Genomic DNA, 21,391 nt, shown 5'->3' with positions numbered 1-21,391 from the left:
GCATGCTGGATTTTTTATGTATTCTGTATTCTGTATTTTGTATGAACTAAGCTGTTCCTACCTTACTGCTTACTGAGTTTCTACTCATTTGTGAAACAATTCTTGCTCTCAATGCTTAAAGTACATGGCGCTAACAAAATAATAACTTTTACCTAATATATATTGTCATCATTTCGTAGGTCTCGGATTTTCCTATTTGAAAAATGCACACATTATGGTAAAGGCAAATTTAGATATTTTTAATGGTATTTTATTTGAAGCTGTTAGTAAAGAACATTTATTGAACGCTCCTTACAGATACTTCAATGCTACACTTCCAGTCAGCTTTGTAAGTTTGTTCTTGATTTTGGTTGAAAATCGGTGAAAACCACCAATAGTAATTTGTGAAATTTGACACTTTCATATAGAAGTTCACCGCGATACATTTGCACAGTAATTCTGTAGTTTTCCCATGCTTTTCCTATGGCTGTACTATGCATTTACCATAGTTGACCATGGTTTGCCACGTCTTTTAATATGATTTACCATACCTTTCTGAGTTTTACAAAGCTCACCTATGCTTTGCCTTGCTTTCACTTGGCTTTATTGCACTTTGCTGTGATTTTGCTATGGTAAACATTTATAAAGGAAATGTATCCATACAAATCTTTAAAAACAGAAAAGTATAAGTAATATCATAGCTTGGGATGTTTTGAATGACATGGCATCATTCAAACCCCCTTGGACTCCAAGTCATCTTTTATGCTATTTGGTGTATTTATTATAGTATTCAGTATGTTATACACTAACTTATATTTTCTAAACAGCTTCCCTTTAGTTTTGGTGATTCCTTTCGATACCTAGAGATGCAATTATAGCCCTGTGCTGATGGAGTAACTCTAGCTTCCCTTGCATAATATCATGAAATCCTACTTACTGAAAATACAATCACAGTGGGACTCAGGTGGGATGGAGGTGTGCCAGCTGGGAAAGGTACAAGCATTCCTGTTACAACACAATGCTGCCTTCTTCCATGTAATAAAAGAACTGTGGTTAAATGATAGTGAAAGTTCAGTTCAGCTTTACAGCACAGCTGCAGTTAGGTGACTATTATTGAATGTCTGTTCTGTTCTATTTACAATGCCGCTAGACTGCTACATGTTACCTAACCACTCTGCTGTTGATATTGCACCAGTGCCTTTACATAAGGACAGAAGAAAACGTTCCGGATAACAGGAGGCCATTTGGCCCATCTAACTTGTCCAGTTCCTACTATCTGATTGATCTCAAAACTTTTGAGTCTTACATTTACCAGTGATTGAGCATCAACAACATGACTAGGCAATCCATTCCATATATATTTGGTATTTGGATACTACATTTTTGTGATCGGCACAGAACAGTTTGCATATTTTGACAAATTTAATTGACCTCGTGGCTAAAAGCGTGTCAGCAACTCCTCTAAGCTTTGTGTAACTATATTATAATTTTGACATATAATGGTGGTTTTGTTATAACGGTAGAGTTCAGAAGGAAACGCCTTCAGAGTCAATATTAGACCTGTAATTACACTGCCGTACCATACTGTTTAACATACTCAAAAGACCTAATGAATAATTGTGTACTACCATTGGATGTATCATAAAATATACCACTGGTGGTAGAAAATCGTGTGCACGTATTCTGTAGGTAGGCAGATTTTGGCTTGCTCCCCTGGGAATGGAATCCAAATATCTTTTAACACAAGAAAAGAGCTGTAAACTTGTAACAACTAGGGTCTGTGGTTTAAAATTAGCCAGGTTAGGCAATTATTAAAACGGTAAAAGTTACTGCTGCAGCAACATTATATTCTTTGGGCATGTACATGTATTGTCCTGTTTCTTTCTTTCTTTTTACTTTTATTTTCATGAATTTGTGAACCCTTCTCTCCCTCTACTCCTCCTTTCATCCATAGCTCTAGCACCAGTCCCCTTCTCCAACTCTCGCTCCCTCCCAAACTCTCCCTCCACTCCTCCTTGGACAGGTCCACTGTGTTCTGTTAAAGAATGCTAATGCTAGTGTTTTATGTCTTTTGGTAAAATCCTGATTTTAACTTCCGAAATGCAGGTTGCCGGTCAGACAGTAGGCACAGCAGACAGTTTGCCAGGATGACCCCCCACAGACCCCGCATGGAAAATCTAGGGTGAAAGATGCACAGATAAAAACCAAACAACCTCTAGCCACTTCAGGCCCTTGGAAAGCTGTGAAATCGAAAATGTAGACATTCCTACCACAAAGCAGACAGACGAGTGGAGGATACTTCACTATAGCTTTACAATAAATTGAAAAAAATTGTTTTCAAAAATGCCTTGTTTCTGGAAAACTAAATACAGTAGTTTACAATATGACGATAAAGATGTTGTCCATGGATAGCACAAGTTGTCAGCTTGTACTGTTCTACACAATAAGACATTGTGATTCAGAGAGGACATCTTCAAATCGGAGCTCAAAGTTAAGCCGATTTTCCAGAACTAATGTTAAAGCTTGCCTGCCTAGCCAAGTTTCAGAGCTACAGAAAACAGCATCAAACAACTTTTTTGTTTTACAGATTTTTTCTTTAAGCCAGCAGATAGACAAAAAAAGTTTAACTGTTTATATACTTTTTGTTCACTTTTTTATTATTAATTACAATTTAAATAGCGCAACACTCCCAAAACAACTGGAATTCTTTAATTGCAGGGTAGTAACCATTTTGTATAAAATGGACAGGGTTGTGGAGGTATTGGGAGTTGAAAGTAATATTGCTTAATAACATGATGCTAATTCATGCTATTGCATTGGGAGCTGTAAATTAAGGGTTAAGTAGAAAAAGGCACCATTACTAAACAACGTGTTAATGTATTCTGTGCCGCTTTCATGGTAAGCAGAGGAGTGAGTATTATTTGCATTGAAGACAAGCAGCCACCCTGAAAGAATGTGAACAAGCCCCTGGCAAAAACTTTAATGGCCGAACACTGAACACCAATACCTTGTTTTCACAGAAGCACAGTTGTCTGTTTGACGTCAGTTCTTTGATTTCACACCCTTTTACTGGAAAAACTTATCAAACTGACTTGAAATGGGCACAGCCTGTCTTGACAGATCTGCTCCTTGATTTAAGCAGACTTACAGACATACAGTATGAGGATGAAGCCCAAACAGACCGCTCCATGAACAAATAAGTCAAACACTTGTGTTAACATTCTACAAGCTCTTAATTTAAACATTTAATTTAAAGGTTTGATTGAATGTCATCATACAGTTAGATTTATTGAGTGTACTCCCTCCTGGTGAGTTATGGGCCATTGAAAATCATATTCTGGATAGAAGCAAAAGTATGCCTGCACAGACTTTCTAAGTATTTGAACTCTTAATGTCTCTAGACATGCATGGCAGAATATTAGATTTATCACAGAACAGTCTTCATGATCAGGCTACAGATAAAGGTGCACATCTTTCAAACATTTTTTTTAAACATGACTCATTTTTCATAGAGCTTTGTTTGATGCTGCCATAGAACCTTTTTAAAACTGTCAGTTGATTCAACTGGTGTGGCAAAGTATGTAATATTATCTTAGTTAAAAAAAAAAAAGGTAACAATATTTTATGGGAAATAATTACATAGTTACCATTACATTTAATAAAAGGACTATGGCTAATACATAAACAGTGCAGCTTAAACCTTATATAGGAACACGATTTTCATAGCATCCAGCTACAAAATGGTAACAGTAGATCATCAAAGAATATTTCTAGCTTCAGCCTGAGCAAGCCGTAAAATTAGGTATATGCAAAAATGTACATATGTATGACATACAAATGGTTGGATATATGGACAGACAGACACCCCAGTATATCTCCAGAATCAAGTTTAATAAAAAAAAAAATGGACAAGTGGTTCTCCATGTATAAGTAAAAATGTGTAAGCCTCCACTGCAGTACCGTATATACACTCACGGGGATTTCATCCCCAACGCGGGATAATAACTAGGGGTACTGGTGGCACAGTGTGCTGCGCAAAGAATCCATTCAATGTGAAGGTTTTTTATGCTACCATTCTCCTTGTCTTGACCTGGCAGGCTGATCGAGCTGCACTCTCCTGACGGCAGGAACACGGTGGTCCTGAGGTGTAAAGACTCCGCCGCAGCACACTCCTGGTTCACAGCGATCCACACCAACATCGCAGCCCTGCTCCCACACGTCCTGGCTGAGCTCAACTCCATGCTGGGCTCCAGCAACACCAGCAGCAACAGGGAGGTTCGGCATGTCGGATGGCTCGCTGAGCAGGTAAGGGGTCTAATCAAGCGCCGTGCTGCTCCCCCTCACTTTACTCCTGTCAGGGTTGACCCTTCACCTTCAGGAGTCTACTTAAGTTGAGTTACAGACTAGCACAGATGAATTCTGTAATACTGGGATGAGCCACAATGGGGAATTTAACCTTCATACTCTCTAAGAATTCTTAATCCCACAAAATATGTTTTCCAATTGAGCTCAAATGTAAACCTAGCTAGTGACAACTTCGCCCTGAATTATATGTTGGCAGAGTAAAATGTAATGTTTAGTGTGAGTTACAAATTGAAAAATAAATTGTAATAACTATATATTTTATAGTATTTGTTTATGATACACGGTTTAACTTAAAACAAAGTCAAGGAGACAAGTATTGTATGTTTTCCCTTTAATGTATTATATACATGTATTTATTATTTACTCTTTTTGAAGTTATAGTTGAACTATGTTACTATGTATATAGACCTCAGTCTTGGCAGAAATCCAGTTCTGAAAATATTACTATCACACACAATTGAACATTTGGGATACAGAGTAAAAAACAATATTCATAGTAGCAATGCATGCAGTAGCACAGTTCTGTATTATATAAAACATTGTTCATCTTCATCTAAACATGGCATTTCTAAATCCATGCAGGTTTCCAATATGATTTTAAACTGTTCCAGAACCCCCTGCAGTGTTTAAGAAGAAACACATTACCTTTGCTGTGTCCCATGTTGTCCATATTGCAGGAATATATTTTTCATCATTATCCCAATTGTTGTGATATTGTTACTCACACATCATAGGTAAATCAGCCAGGCAATTACCTTGTTTTAACATTTACCCAGGAACGTTCGCCAGTATATTCAGATCATGCTCCCTCCTGCAACAATGCTGGTGCTCTGATTGCAGGAGGGAGCATGATCTGAACACATTGTGAGGGTGAACGCTCCCTTGTAAATGTTGAGAAATGTATTCCCCAGTTGTGTTAATAACCCACGATTTGTTATAAAAAATGTTGAGAGTCTGCAATAAAAATATAACGCAGTGGTACAGACAACGTGGGACACAGCAAAGGTAAAGTAATGCGTTTCTTGTAAGCACTGCGGGGTGTTCTGTAATACCTGAAGACGAGTCTCGTTTACATTTTCTTTTTATAAAATGTTTTATCTTAGACAGTTTGTATTGCTTGTGGTGCTGGTATAAAAAAAGCATGTAACCATGAGTAGAAACTACATACCCACCTGTCTTGGTAGAAAATATATCACCCTCTTAAATACAACTGTATGGTGACAACAGAATGCTGTTGGGTATTTTTTATAGAGTATGTTCCTACACAAGAAATATGCAAAGTATGCCAACCTTGTCTGATTTAGAAATCTTGTTTAAAATACCAGAAGGAAAGCTGACAAGATCAGTGTTTGGAAGTAGCTGGATATCTTTTAGATTTAAATTGAGTCTCTAGTTTCAGCTTTAAAAGACAAAGATCTGGCTGGTTTCTGATTTACATTAACGTGATATTATAATCTGTTAGGTATACTCCGAGTGATTGTAGCTAACAGAGTCATTCCATCGTTTTTCAATGCCGTTCACATCCATGCACTTTATAGGTCTCACATGTGTCATTTTTAAAGAAATCTGTTTTAACAATCATGTATTTTTTATCTTAAAACATGGTATCTAAGTACTACACTAGGTTAAAGAAATCTCAGTTTGCAGGCCTTGCTTTCAGACAGTCTTGCACTTTCATAGTAATTTCATCTGTAGTGTAAAATTGTCCCCACCCCTTGAGACCCTTCTTTCCTGTCAGTAACCAACCATCTGTTTCTCATCAGCACAACAGACACGATTTATGGATGTGTTTTGTTCTTTACAATCACTTTATATCATCTCAATTCTACACATTTTTATTGTTAGTACTAGTATTACAAACTGCTTCGACCAAAAAAGCTACTTCCCTGTCTTGGACCTCCAGTTTTTGTTCAAAAGTTAAATTGGCATGCTGGAGTGAAGTCTGGATGCCAAAAGCTTTCTGTTTGTGCTCAAGCATCTGTTTGCATAGGAATATGATTGCTTTCAGTGGGTCGTAGCCGACAGACTGTAATCCTCTTGTAACTGGGAAATGCTGGACTCTGTTTGCAAGCTCAAATAAACCCTAAACCACAGCAATTCTATTTCCCCAGGGAGAACAGATTGCTTTACGATGTTTGTTGTTTGGAAAGCGCAGTTTAGATAGAAAATATAGCATGCAGTAATGAAGTATTTAAATACTGTATTGACTAACTAAAATCAAATTAGCAGTAAAGGAGAAATGTATCAATTGCAGCACAATTAAGGGCCAAATGTTGAGTCTACCTTGTATGCAGATAATAGCATCAATATTATTAATCTCATCTATTATTATTTTTGCTGTTTTTATAAATTAATACATGGATGAATTATTGAGTTGGCAAGTATTTAAAGTGGCAGCTCCTTTTTCAGTGGCTCCTATATACATCTCTCTAATTGTTTCTGAAAATTATGCATTTTTAAAATAAAATCTAATTTGTGTGTGGTTTGTAATGTGGAAGGCTACTTCAGGATATCACCGCTTGCAAAAGCCCGATATTACTATCACTGACTAGTTCAGACACTTGCCTTTCAAATAGTTGTTTTATATTTTTCTCTTACAACACATTTCTACAAACTATTTGCAGTGTGTTGGGGAGTAACTGTAATCTGATTACGTTTTTCAGACAGGTAACAGGTAATATACGATATGTGAAAAAATAACATGGTTACTTTTCGTTAGATTTGTAAAAAGGCTTCGGCTAAGGCATAAATCAGAAAGCTCTTCAACAGTGCAAGTCAAACCTTATATGAAGGTGCTTTTCATATCATCGTGCAAGAAAATGGTGTCGGAGGAGTGAACGAGTGGGGAATGTAAGGTTGGCAGGGATGGGGTTAAATTTGTCCCTGCCAGCAATCACAGGTGTGGCCATTCCCCAATTAGGTAATTGGGGTGGCCACATCTATAAAGTGTGTGTTTGTGTGTGTGTGTGTGTGTGGATATTATATATATATATATATATATATATATATATATATATATATATATATATATATATATATGTGTGTGTGTGTCTGTGTGTCTGTGTGTGTGTGTGTGTGTAGGTAGTACTATCAATGTGCGGACAAAATTTGAGAAAATGTCCCCATTGTGGGGGACGTCCCCACTTTGTAAAACAAATTTTTAAGAACTAAATATGCCTTCAAAAAAAAAAAAAGTGCTAAAATATTTTGTTTGTTGTCGACTTGCACCGTGTGAAGAGTTTTGTCTGACTGGAGTTAGAAATAGTAAATAAACATATAGTGAGAGTCAATGAGAAGTCCCCAAAAATATAGGAATGCAAATGTGTGTGTGTGTGTCATTTTGTGTTTCTCAGTGAAGTTTTCCAGCCTCATATTGGTGTTTGTAGTCAGTTTTGTTTAAGCTTTTATTTTGGCCCTTGTGCCTGTTTATTTGTTCCAGTGTTTTGTTTTATTTTAACGCAGCTTACCCTGACTCTGACTCTCTTTGCTGACGCTTTCCTTTCACAGGTTGGTATAACATTGATTGGGTTATATCCACACCTGCTGCATCCAATGCAGAGTTCTTAATGTTGATACTGGAACAGAGCAATCCATGGGGAAGCCGATGCTGAATAGATGAGCTGATACAGTATCTCATAGCACAGAAAGGGATTAGGTACCAGGAAGCAGCAGCAACGTTTAATCTGTCCTGTAGAGTCCCATTCCACATTACAGTATGAAAAAGACAAAGAGCCAAAAGAGATAATGAACACCATGGGGGCCAGTGATTATGTTGCTAGCTCTAGCTAATAAGAGGTACAGTACTCGCAGTTAATACTCTGGCATGAAACAGTTAATGCAAACAAACACTGAATTCGTGTCCAACAATTAAAAGGCTTAAAAAATAGTCCTGTGTTCAAAGCTTGTTTTGTTTGCTGTGCTTCTCTCGGGAAGCACATTCTTCTTTTCTTTTGTTCTTTATTTTTTGCGAAGCTGCCCCTTTCCGGATCTACTCAGTTCTGTGGTCAATGACTTTATTAATGCATGTGCTGTTTGGCCTGTATTGGAACTTAGTCTTGTACTGTATCCGGTTGTGACATTTATGAGTGTTACTATAAAAAACTATCAAGATCTAAACATCGTTACTGCAAAAAAATACGCTGCACATTCCAACAGGTACTCTGCAACTATACCAGATCGGGTTTAAGAGATTGCACTTCAACCACACTTATCTATTTGGCCAGCTTCACATTTTACATTGGCCTTGCCCTTGTAATACTGTACACAATGTTTTATGATACAAAAATGTTACTATTTAACTATATATATTTATATAACTATTTCTAGTATATACCATTATTATCACCCACAGGTGATGTGTCTGCAGCTCATATTTATGAAACTGAGAATTTCTTTGCTCAAGTTCTTGAGTGAATCAGAACTAGGTCATGGTGACCAGTATTTGCACTAGTGATACTGTACATACCTAAGAAATATGTCATGGAAATACACCTAAGGAAGGCTATAAAATAAGTTAGGAATCAGTTATCTGATTTTCCTGAATTTATGCTTGACCATTGTTACAATTAAAATTACTTGAATAAAATTCAGTTACAGTAACTTATTACTTAAAAAAAAAAAAAAAAATGAAATAGTTATAGTTCTCAGGCAGTGTTTACATTATTCAGAGATTTTTTTTTTTTTTTTTGGTTTGGTCAGGCTGCATCTTGAAATATGTGAACATCCAGCTAACCCATTAATTCCTCCTACTGCGTCATTTTCTAGCAAGATGGTATTAATCATTATGCATTGGCCATAGTCCTGTTTTTAAAATATTTTTTTCACATATAGTGTAATCCATTACAACACTTCATTAAATGTGTTACTCCCCAATGCTATTCTGTCAGTGCTGTGGGTACACAGTGGGTGATGGTGATCTAATAGAGAATTTTGTACTTACAGCCTACTGCTTCTTTTGATCTCACGTTTTTTCCAGATAAAGCTGGATGGAGGCCGCCACCAGTACAAGCCTGTTGTCATGGCCCTGACAGAGAAGGATATACTGCTGTACGACAGCATGCCCTGGACGAGAGAGACCTGGGCATCGCCAAACCTGAGTCACCCGCTACTCGCTACACGGTACACCAAGTGCTTCTGTTTAAACACAAATGAAATAGAGTTTTTAACAATATCCTCAGAACCATTCCAGTATAAAACCAGCAGGGTTCTAAAGGTGATTCCTCTGTGTAAATCTTTTCCAAACACCCCAACTGAAGGTGGTAGTGTGTACAGTGTATGTGCAAGGAAGCACCTCTTAATCAAAATGGGTAAGGAGATTCTATCATTGTGATACAGGCATGTATTCTTGTCTTTTACGTTTTATTTATTGTATGTCTTTAGGTCAAAGGACCCAGGATATAAGCTTTTTATTCCAAATTGTCATTTTGCGGTTTTTTGGTCTGAATGGGAAAAAAATACAATTTACAATTCTCAAACGAAGAAAACAAAGAATTTCAGACTACTCACAAGTCCTTAAATGTAATGTCTGAGTTGCTTATTTCTGATTTGGTAACTGTATTAGGTGCGTTTTGCGTTATCCGGAAAAAAATCACGCTAATGACGTTTTGGAATACATTTTCTTTTGTTTTCTTGTACGGTAATTATGAGCACAATTTGTTTGGAAAATCATGTAACGGAGTTCATTTAAAGAAAACAAATCGGCCCACACATTTAGTGTATGTCTTCTTGCCTTTACAAAGTCACTATAGAAACAACTTTCAGTAGAAAAGCATTCAAACCCTCCAGGCTTCAACAGTCTTTAGATGAAATTACAAGCTGGGCCAAATAGCACATTAGTTAGCCTCCTTCAAATGTTCCAGGTCCCCAGGATACAAACAAGAAATAAGAATGTGGAAGAAGTGCAGTTCTGAGCAAAGGACCTGAGCAAAAACAGTGTAAATGCAATGTGATTCTTTTCTTTTAACAGATATTTTGAAAAACAGAACAGTTTAGGGGGTCAGGTTGTGCAGTGGGTAAATGTTCTACACTTTTCCATGTTGTGTCTATTAATGTCTTTGTACTAGACTACAAAAATCTTGCTAGAAAACTGAAATGAAATATGTTTCATGCTATATGTTGGAATTTGTGAACCACTCCCTTTCATGCTGGAACATGGTGTGCAAGTAAGCCAGCCAACAAGCCCCATATTACTTTAATGACCTTTAAGACACTTGACATTTAAATTGCAGGAAAGACGTGGTCCGTACAGCCAAGTACAACAGCATTGTTCTCTTCTAATCACTCCTTTACTACGCAACCAGAGCTGTAAAAGGGATAAATATAGAGCTAGCAGGAGAGAACATGCTGTCAGGGTTCATGTAACATGCTGCAGAATGTGTTCACTGGGGCATGTTTCAGAGTTACCTGAAATTAAATAGAAAATCCTTCATCTGGGAGTACACCACTGGTGTTTAAGAAACAAACATATCTACCATTGTAATGCTTATAAGTACACGTATTTGTTATAATAGTTTTAGCAGTCATTTACAGGGGTTCTCGTTTTATCCCCAGCGAAGGGAGACAACATAGTCTTTCACATACAGCGTCGTGGAAAAAGGGTCCGGCCACCGTTGATGTTTTGTGGAGCTGTTAATGGGTCATTTGTAGCCCTTTTACCCACTACCAAATATCTTAATATGCCTAAATAGATCATCATCCTGTCTTCTGAAATATGCACGAGCAAGCCATCTCACAACCGCAAAATGTTATCCAATTTCTAGAAATGGCGACTGTGGGTGGTGACATTTTTTGCCCATGAACCCCACTCACAACCCTTGTTTTCTAATTCTGGGCAGTCCCTGAATAGATTATTATCCCCTTTGTAAAACAAGCAAACATTTTAATAAGAAAGACTTAAAAAAAAAATGCAGTGGTTCGAGAACGCCTAATTGTAAACTCCAGGCTTGGCAGAACAACTCATGCAAACTAGAACAATAGCTGGAAGCACCATCACAGCATCCGTGTTGTGAGAACTAGCATCGAGTAACGTTTTCATATTTGATGCAGCTGAGTGATTTAAAAAAATAAATACCAGCTGGCCTTTTGGATTTAAGTCCAATTAGATAATGACTAAGTAACGGCACATTGCTAAGCAGGTGCGGAGCTCGATCTAAAGAAAGCAATTCTCCAAATTCAGCTGTTAAATATCGGTTTAAACATATACCGAGCATCAAAAGAAACTTATTACTATTATAAATGATGGACTTTTATAAATGATGGACATTGACAAAATGTTTTTGGTTTCTTTTTAATCACTCGATCATTCATCCTTGACCATGACACGCTTGAGTGACTATGACTGGAGCATATGCACTTTATCACCTAATTAGTGAGACAGTTGATTGGACACTAGATATGGAGTGATTTCACAATAAAAAGTCACTGCACCTGCTCTAAAACAGAGTTTGTCATTTTTCAATCACATCTAGTGAATTTTATCCAAATATAAGAGATATGTTTCTTTTGATGTTAAAACATGGTCCTTTGGTCACCCTATCTTTTTCCATACATTGTACTTCTAAGGGTAGCAGTGTGGAGTAGTGGGTAGGGCTCTGGACTCTTGACCGGAGGGTCGTGGGTTCAATCCCAGGTAGGGGACACTGCTGCTGTACCCTTGAGCAAGGTACTTTACCTAGATTGCTCCAGTAAAAACCCAACTGTATAAATGGGTAATTGTATGTAAAAAAAAAAAAAAAAAAAAAAAAGTGATATCTTGTAACAATTGTAAGTCACCCTGGATAAGGGCGTCTGCTAAGAAATAAGTTGATAAGTTGATATATAAACAGACATAGAAACACACACATACAGTAAGCACAGCACAGCTAATTTATCCACCCACGCCTTTAATGAACTTCTGTACGATGTTAAATAGAACATTTTTAGTGAGTCAGATGTTGTAGGAAAAAAATCCTAATAAGAATTAGAAACAGAAATTTCATGGAAAATCATGAAGAAATGTGCACCCCACCTTGGAGTTCAACAGCACAGCTGGTGCTGGCAAAGCTGAATGCTGTTTGTAACTTCTTACCCATTTCTGTTGAAGGCGACATGAACATCTTTACTGTATTAGGCAGGCAAGTCTTGTATAAATATCAAAAAGAAAAATGCATACCAGTGCTACATTTTCTGAGCACTTGAATTCATTGTGTCGTGATGATACAGATGATAATTTTACTGACTATGAGGAAAAAAATCCTAGGATAACAACTGTTATAGAGTATTGTTTCAGGGGAGGAGAGACAGGCAAGCTGCTGTACTTTCCACGCAGTAATGCAATAGTAATAAAATCGTGTTTGGGATTTATGCTTTTCTACTGCATTGTTACAGCCTTGGTTCTTTTTGTGTTGTCTTGGCTTTTTTAGATGTCTCCTAATCAGCCTGTGGAATGTTTGATACTTTGATTTCAATCAGCATACCTCATATATCAGAAATGTGGTTCCATGACCCTCTGTATAATCAGTTGTGTGATAGCAACTGCTGCCATTCTGGCTGCTATCTTTTGAATTTGATTTATTAAACCTGAAGAAAAGTGAAAGTGATATTAAGATAAAACAATACCTCAGAACAAATCCAAATACATTTGAATCCTTTTGGTATACATTTTAACAAAGAAACCTGGTCTTCCCAGAGGTCTTTTTTATTTTAAGGTAGATAATAATAATATTTTCTTAATATGTTTTATGTCTATATACAAAGTGAAATACAAGCTCACAATTAATTGAAAATCTATGCTTCTGCTCCTGGACCTAGAGCTATGAGTGTCACAGAATGCAAAATTGGATATTTTATTTATATTTTCTGTTATTTCTTTTTATTTTATTCATTAGGCAAGAACTTCAGGGGATTTAATAAAATTTTTATTTCGTTTGGTATATGCTAGGGTAAAAAACAATAAATAGTGCTGTGTTTTCTTTAGCTTTAAGAAGAACAAAGGATCTAAGCTGCTCGGAGAAAAAAAATCAAAGGTGCCCCCTTTGTGTATAGAAGCAAATGCATATCCTACAGAGCAAACAACAACAGACCAATATTAAAGAGTTCTTTTCTAAACCTGCCTGTACTTGGCTTTGAGCTTTTCTGTAGAAGTGCTGGGACCGAACAAGCAGGTGTAGGTAGAAAATAAACAGCTGAATACAGGAACCACTCAGCTTAAACAGTATCATAAAAAGCAAAATGTAAATGACATTTGAAACTTCTTATTCTGATTAATGAACACGTCAGTGTTGGTACATCAGGAAATGAATTCTATTAGCTGTTGTAAACCACCTAAAAGGCAGCCCTGTTGGTCTCTGTTATTAAGCTTTCTGAAGAAAAGCTGCCGTGTGCACTGCATGAAGGGAATACTCAAACAAATGACTGGCTCTTCTGTAAGAGGACCCCAGCTGTATCTGATTATATCCACAGCAAAAAAGAATACACAGCTTCTGCTAGATACTAAATCGATGTGTTTTGCTGGAATAGGTATTTTCAAATTACTGGTTTGCATTCAAAACAAATTGATTTTTTTTTTTTTTTTTTTAAATGTACCATTCCTGAAACTTCTGTTTGTTAGACAATGGCTAACATGCCCCATAATGATGTGAATTGTTTGTGTTTATTGATTTCATCAGAGGATGCGATCTATCTAAGACTGCACTCACAGCTAGAGTGAATGAAAATAAATGTATTGAAGTGATTGTGCTTGTTAGAATTGACTTCCTCAAACCCGCTGGGCGAAGATGGTGGGGCCTGGCCACTGGACAGACATTTTGGCCAAGTTGTTAGCTTCAAGTACGGAGATGTGGGTTCAAATCGGAATGAAGTATTATTTATAGGTATAAAATGTTTTAATAAGATCCCAGAAGCTAGTACCTCAGCCTCCGGCTTCGCTGTTGTCCAGAGGTGATAGCAGGGATGGTGTTAGGCCACATGATTCCTCAGATGAGGATGGTGAAGATAGTACAATATCATTTTTTTCAGAGATTCTAATAACTATTGCTCTGTTTTCGCTGATAATCTCCAGTTACTTCCTTCCACTAATAAGTGGGATAGTTTTGTTTTTACCTGGTACACATTTTGTGATAATATATCTGGAAAAATATTCGACATCCCTCTCCTGAATTATATATTCCAGGCTCAGCCCCCTACTAGTAATGGAAACGTTAGTCTTTATGGGGCGCCTATAAGATTACTAATTTTCTTTGTTTGATTGCAGAAAATAAATCTGAGTAAACTGAAATCACTTGTGCTAAAAAGTTAAGGAATGTGTGTGCTTTGATCATTGACATCTCTTTATCCGGTTGTCAAAGATATTTAATGTTCCACCGGAATTCTTGCCAGAAGTTGTGTCTGATGTTGATTCTGCAATTTCCTTCCACTTATTTGCTCCCAGACATCATTCTTCAGCTGAACATGTCAGCTTGCATGCAATTGAGTTTTATCTTGTTGGATTGTGGGTTATATATAAGAATGCTATAGATTGGCTGGGTCTACTGCTCTGGTTCCAGGTAAGGCTCATCCACTGTGTACAATAGCAACATCCTGGGCTCTGCTAGACAGGTTCTAAATTAAATCATGTGGCTGACTGCTCTTTTGGGAGTACGGTACTGGATATTGCACCTCACTGTGGTCACTTAGCCATCAGCAATGGCTATGTCCTATACAGAATGAATGAAGATAATGCATACTAGAAAGAAAGTATAATGAATTGCCACACTACTGTACTTTGTGTATCTCATTCATGAAAGGTACCATTCCAGCCACACCCCTAAAATAAGATATTTACACACATAAAAAGGATGAAGTCTGTGGACGCATGCACAGACTATATGAAGGCTGAGACACTCGTGTGTTTTGGGGGCATAGCCCATTCAAGTTCTCTGTGATCCTGAACAGTAAAGTCCTATACAGAATAAATGAAGAAACACACCTACGTACGACAGGTGACTGACTTGTCACAAAAACTGTGTTACCTAGCTAACCATGCTGTATAGACAAAAGAAATGACAAAAGAAAGTGTTAGTGCACAATGTTAAAACCATTACATTAGGTACCAATAAAGAGTTTAAGCCAATATTTGGGTTATAATCCCTTGTGTTTAGAAGAACATTTCAAATACTGACAATGGGAAAAGCCTGTCGAGGCTCATTGTTAACCCCAAGGCAGTATCAAATTATTTTTAGAATGATTAGCTGTATGTTTCTACTAGAAGGATTAACAGCATTCTGACAAAACTACCAAGAGATTTGAGATTTGAGAAACCAGCCAAGGATCTTGTGAGTTACCGAGATCCTTTTAAAAGCCCAGGAGAGGTACGTGGTAATGGAAGAAGAAAAGATAAGAGGCAGACAGGGCTAATCACACAGTGACATCAGGAGAGGGAGAAACAAGAGGAAGGCAGAGAACAAGACAGAAAATTGAGATCCTGATAGGGGGAGAGGATGGCACAGTGGCACTGTGGCAATGTGGTATGGTGGAGGTTGTTGTAGGTGCATGACGAATGTCACACATTTTTGCTTATACCTGGTGTCTGTCTGTCTGTCCGTACATCTGTCCATCTGTATATCAGACTTAGGTTTTTACATACATCAGGAGAACCACTTATCCAATTGTCATGACTTGGTGGGAACGTTATTTAGCTTACGTTTCGGTGACAGATTCTGGGGCTATAGAGGGGTTTCTGTCTGTCTTTTAATCCATCTGTCTGTATGAAACACTTACATGCCTGCATTAATCCAGAGAATAGCTTATCGCATTGTGAATTAACATTACTATTTTGTAAGACTGTTTATTTGTCACGGTCGTCCACTTTTTCATCATACTGATGACTCTAATATTGAATTTGCAGTCGTGACGGAGGATGTATGTTAATGGTGCAGTTCCCGGTGTTTCCAGATTCTCATTGTATTCCTTGCTTTCTCCTGCAGACTGGTTCACTCGGGCTCTGCGCGAAGCTCGCCAGCACTTGGCTCAGAACTCACCTTCGCCACCAGGACGGGCACCAGGCAGGGCATCGAGGGGCACCTCTTCCGCGCTGAGACCCACTGGGACCTGTCCACCTGGACTAGAATGATGGTCCAGGGCTGCCACAGCGCTGCAGAGCTCATCAAAGAGGTCTCAATGGGTGGGTGGTAATTTCCTGTTACCAAAATGAAAAATGAATCAACATCGTTTTAATGTGCAATGTGTATGTTGTTGCGTAGAGTACAAATCAAATGAGGTTTTGATGAGGCTGTACACTCCACTGTGTTCGTTTGTGGTCACCACATTGTGGACCTGATGTACCTGGCCCTACCGGCACAAAGTGAATACACTAAACTGAACTAACCAGACTAATCTCAGGGCTTAAAGTAATAACCTACTAAGGAACTGAATTTATTTATAGCGTGTGGAACGTGACAGAGAATCCTAAAAATATATGTATTGGTTGTATTGTCTGTTTAAATAATTATGAGTCTTTTTAATTAAAATTAAATAATTCATGATAATATATATAAAATAAGAGTACAGCTATAGCCTGTGATTTCACCAAACAAAATTCCCCTGAATTATTTGCACTTTGTATTGAATTGCATATTGCAGCTCATGAAAAGGTAACACCTTAGATAACATTGTATATTTTTCCTGGGGCCTGTTTTATTTGTTTAACCACTTTTTAGTTAAGTGCTTAGTTCCCAGATGAGCAGGTTTAAATTAGTAGAAGCAGCACACATCGTAGGTCAGCAGAATCTGCAAGTTGCTGTGATCTTATCCTTTTATTTTTGCTTGAGAAGGCACACTGTCAAGGGAGAGGCAGCACTGTTATGCTGATCTCTGCCTACCTGAAAATGGTGCAGATGTGGCTGTTATTGTTGTTTGCAAAGTGTCCTGGGAGATGTAGTCTCTGAGGCTGCTGAAATAGCATACTGCAACAAAGTGATGATACTGCTAGATCCTGCATGGCAGTTTTTCATAGTTTTTCCTGACAACTGCATTTCGGTTAACTTAAGTTTGTGCTTAGTTTATAAGCCCATTTTGAATATCTGCTGATGGGAGAGTCCCCGAATGAAGCACAGCCACGTGTTGTCCAGGGTGTCATACAGTCAGGGGGCCGCAGGTTCATGTCCTGGCTGTGCAAAGCTGGCCGCCTTCTCTGGGGATCCCAGACAGATCACCTCATTTGCTCTGGTGCTCCCACTGGTTAGGGAGGCAAAACCGTCAAAGGATTACATGAGTTAATGCTTTGTGAATAGGACCCTATATTATAAAACTAGAAAGTCCAGAGTGTTTGCATGTGTGAGGGAGAGGGACAGGGAGATACAGTGAACTGAAAATCGAGCCTTGGCCAAGCTAAGGGCTTGAGTCAGTGCCCGGCTGTTTCAAAGCTCACCCTTAATTTGTTTTTATAATTCTTGATGCTTTTATCCATTTATAGTCTTTATTTCAGTGCAAGCTGCTGCATTTCATTTGTCATTTCTTGTAAGCTCTTTACTTGTAAATGGCTCCAGTAAATAAACACAATAATATGTTAGGAGCAGAAATTGAAAAGATCAACACAGCTGCTAAAAATTTCCAAGACAACTGTTTCTGGTTTGGTCTTGTCACTGGCACTGGCTAAGTGAATAAATGACTCATTAAATAAATCTGTCTAAAAAATAAAAAATAAATAAAGTCCAGATTTTCGGAGGCAGTGCCCAGACTATTACAATGATACACCATAAAGACCTCCCAAGTCCCTCATTCATATTTGGAGTTCCTAGCCCACCTGTAGCTTTGATGTGGAACACAATCTCCCATCATTCAAAGCTCCAACAGGAGATTCAGATTAATTTCCCCTCTAAAAGGTTGCAGAACACCCTGTTGTGTTTACCATGGCTGTATCCTGTGTTGATCTGGACACTGTGATGATTTTCATACGCCACCCAGAGAAATTGCGAAATGTTAACGTTGGCAGTCCCCACCGGATTTGTGACTTAGGATGTGTGAATAACAATATTTAAAGACATTCTGATCTTGTTGACATGTTTACAATGCAGGATACAGGAAATATAAAGTTGTATGCTTCATGTAAGCATGGCAGGCTGTAACCTTTTAAGACAGACATTGACATTTATATTTCAAATAAAAGTGTAATTACAGTATATGGCCAGTGGCGCTGTATTAGGGAAATCCTATTAGAATCAAAGAAACTTGAGTCTATTCAGAGGTCCAGTTGGTTCTAATAACTGCATGAATTTGGCTGCAAGTGATTGCAGTTTGTAGGTTTATTTTGAACAAAAGAACATTTAGGGTTGCAGATGTGATCCCTTATAAACGTTTACCATAGTAGAAGCGTAATAAGTAAGCAATAAGGTACTTCAGGGTGTGGGATATACTCTAATATCCACACGCCCCGGGTGTGTTATAAGTCACGAGGCGAAGCAACACTGTTTGTTCATACTAGGTGTTAAGTGTCTTATTTTTGTCATATAAAGTAATGTTCTTACAACCCCCCCTTCTGGTTCCTTAAACTTAGCTAACTACTGTACTCTGAGTTCACTAAAAACATCCCTAGAAATGTCACCCTGCAGTCCTAATTTATGTGCCTGCCTTCATTCTGGAACCATGCCTGGACAAAATCATTTGCAGCTTTTCCACTGTTTATAAGTTAAGTTCCAACTAGATGGTTTATTGCAGGAAATAAAAGGAGGGCTGCAGTGGCGCCTCTGTAAGTGCTCAGATTGTTGGTCCTCAGAAAGTATTTGAAGAGAATAGCCTATTTTAACAAGAAGAGATGAGACTGGAGAAAACTGACTTCTGAGGGTCCTGAAAGCTGTCTTTCTATTTGGAGTTAGCAGCAGACTCCCATCAGGGAATAAACAGGCTCTTGTCTTCAGTGCTTATAACTGTAATGTTTTAGCACAAGGGGATTTAAGAAGATGGCGGTATGTCTGTTTTCATGTACATATCTTGTATCACACTCACATTTTTACAAGTACTGTACATGGTGTTCTACTTGTTCATATTACTGATGGCTCTTAAGCTATCAGGGCCCTGTTTAGAAACACTAGCCTCGCTAAAGACAAATGTTATTAAAGGAGTTTGTATAAAGTGGTATAAAACGACTAAGGTATTTCTCAGAACAACCATTGAACTGATTCTAGCTGCAACCAATTTATTTCTTACTAGTTTCACAAAGAAACACAGATAATTCTTTTGGTTGAAGTTGCTGGTGACCGCGGCCCAGATACCAACGATGGTACAACACATGTAGAGTGGATACACCAGACACAGTGTAACAGAAATATATAGCTAAAGAAAACACAGTAAAAACAAACTAAGGAAAATAAAAGTTGGCCAACAAACGGCCAAGTGCTGCCAACAGATGTGGGATCGGACAAATACCCTAACTAGACCTAGTCTTATATACAGGTTTAAGTTGCCCCAATTTCACACACGGTAGCAACTTTAAACAAAAAAAAACAGAAGTGGTTCTTACTGACGCTTACTGACGCTCCTTCTGACCAACCGCTCAGGTTATGATTCGTAGTCGACCCGTCTCTTCTCCACAGTATACAAGATCAGAGAACAAAGGGGTGTGTTTGCGGCTCCATTTTAAAACTGGGAGCTCGCCGAGGCACGCCCATTCCCCAGCTGTGCCTCCTTGATAAATCACATGAATTTCACCTGCAGTAACACACATGCACCCGAGAAGCCAGTGACAGGTCACTGACCCTGCTACAGGCTGAACAATAGAATAACGTTCAAAATCACAGGCTATACAAGGGGTGGGCAAAAACCAAGCTTCTGCCAACCAAGCACCCACTATAAGTTCTCAATCAAAGTCTGTCAGATCTGCTGTCTTGCCCATCATGACTGAAACTGATTTGCAAGACATTATTAATTTAATGGCCAAGGAACAATGTCTCAAAGAGATTCAAGCAATAACGCATAAAACCATGTGGGTTAGAGCCAGATACATGCCACACCTCAGGTGTGTTGGAGGGATGCACTGTAGGCAGGGCTTCGATACACATTTTTATGTTGGTGATGTGATATAAATGTATATATTTTCAGTTGTAAAACTGATTTATGTTCCAGGTTGTTTAGCTGCTAGCCACTTTAATCCAAGCCAGCTTTGAGGCTGTCCAGATCGAGCTGGATCACTCATGTTACTCTATTCGTGTTATAAAGGAGACATGTTAAATCAGGAAGAATGGACATACTTGTTTGTTTTATTGCAGGAACAAACCCGTCAGTCTATCAAATGTAATAAAGTCTGAACTAGAAATAAAATCTATCTGATGTACTGAAGATTTCCTCAAAGTTTCTGGTTGTGTGGCAGTTTAAGGCTTCTATGTTTTCCAGAATGTATTGTTTTCAGACACACAGGGTTCACATGCAGAAAGAAGGTCAGCACTAAATTTGATGACAGTCTCAACCTTTTCCCTTGACAGCTTGCACACTGAATGAACAGGATGTCCGTTTGACAGTTCATTATGAGAATGGATTCACAATCGCAAAGGAAGGGGCTGGGCCTGGCAGCGGCAACGCCGTTCTCTACCGCTACCCCTTTGAAAAGTTAAAGATGTCAGGGGACGATGGGATCAGAAATCTTTACCTGGACTTTGGGGGCCCTGAAGGAGAAATGGTATAATATAGTGCACTGTACCGTTGTGTGTAAATATATATATATATATATATATATATATACACATACATACAGTATGTATACAAAATTTTACTATGGGAGCAACCACAAGGAGAAAGATAGTTTATCTAATGAGCACCACAGTGTATCCAGATCATCTTCCTTCCTGTTGTCACTCATTTCAGTAGAGCATCAGCATTGTTGCAGGAGGGAGCCTCATTTGGATACACTCTTTTCCACAGCACAACCAAGCCACGCTGGGGCCGTGCGAGCCCTCACGGTGCGGTTAAGGAGAGCCTGGGTTGTTTTTTTACTGCAGAGCCGAGCCGTGCTACTGACGTCACATGTTATTGTTATGATTTAACTCAGTTTGCCAAAAGATGCACAAACAAATGGTGTTCAAAAATGAATAGACCAATGGTACAG

The 21,391-nt window shown here is 38.2% G+C and overlaps 1 protein-coding gene across 1 annotated transcript in view; it reads left to right on the top strand.

The window, feature by feature from the left end:
• LOC117425162 (beta-2-syntrophin-like) overlaps nucleotides 1–21,391 on the top strand; it is a 50,817-nt gene that overhangs the window by 27,873 nt on the left and 1,553 nt on the right. Inside the window, exons 3-6 of the mRNA XM_034041883.3 lie at nucleotides 4,077–4,284; nucleotides 9,320–9,462; nucleotides 16,284–16,480; nucleotides 20,772–20,965. Of these exons, the coding sequence (XP_033897774.3) occupies nucleotides 4,077–4,284; nucleotides 9,320–9,462; nucleotides 16,284–16,480; nucleotides 20,772–20,965 (742 nt within the window). The remainder of the gene's footprint in view (nucleotides 1–4,076; nucleotides 4,285–9,319; nucleotides 9,463–16,283; nucleotides 16,481–20,771; nucleotides 20,966–21,391) is intronic.

This window comes from Acipenser ruthenus, chromosome 20 (assembly GCF_902713425.1).
Source record: "Acipenser ruthenus chromosome 20, fAciRut3.2 maternal haplotype, whole genome shotgun sequence".
NCBI lineage: Eukaryota > Metazoa > Chordata > Actinopteri > Acipenseriformes > Acipenseridae > Acipenser > Acipenser ruthenus.
This window is presented reverse-complemented; position numbering and strand designations above follow the sequence as displayed.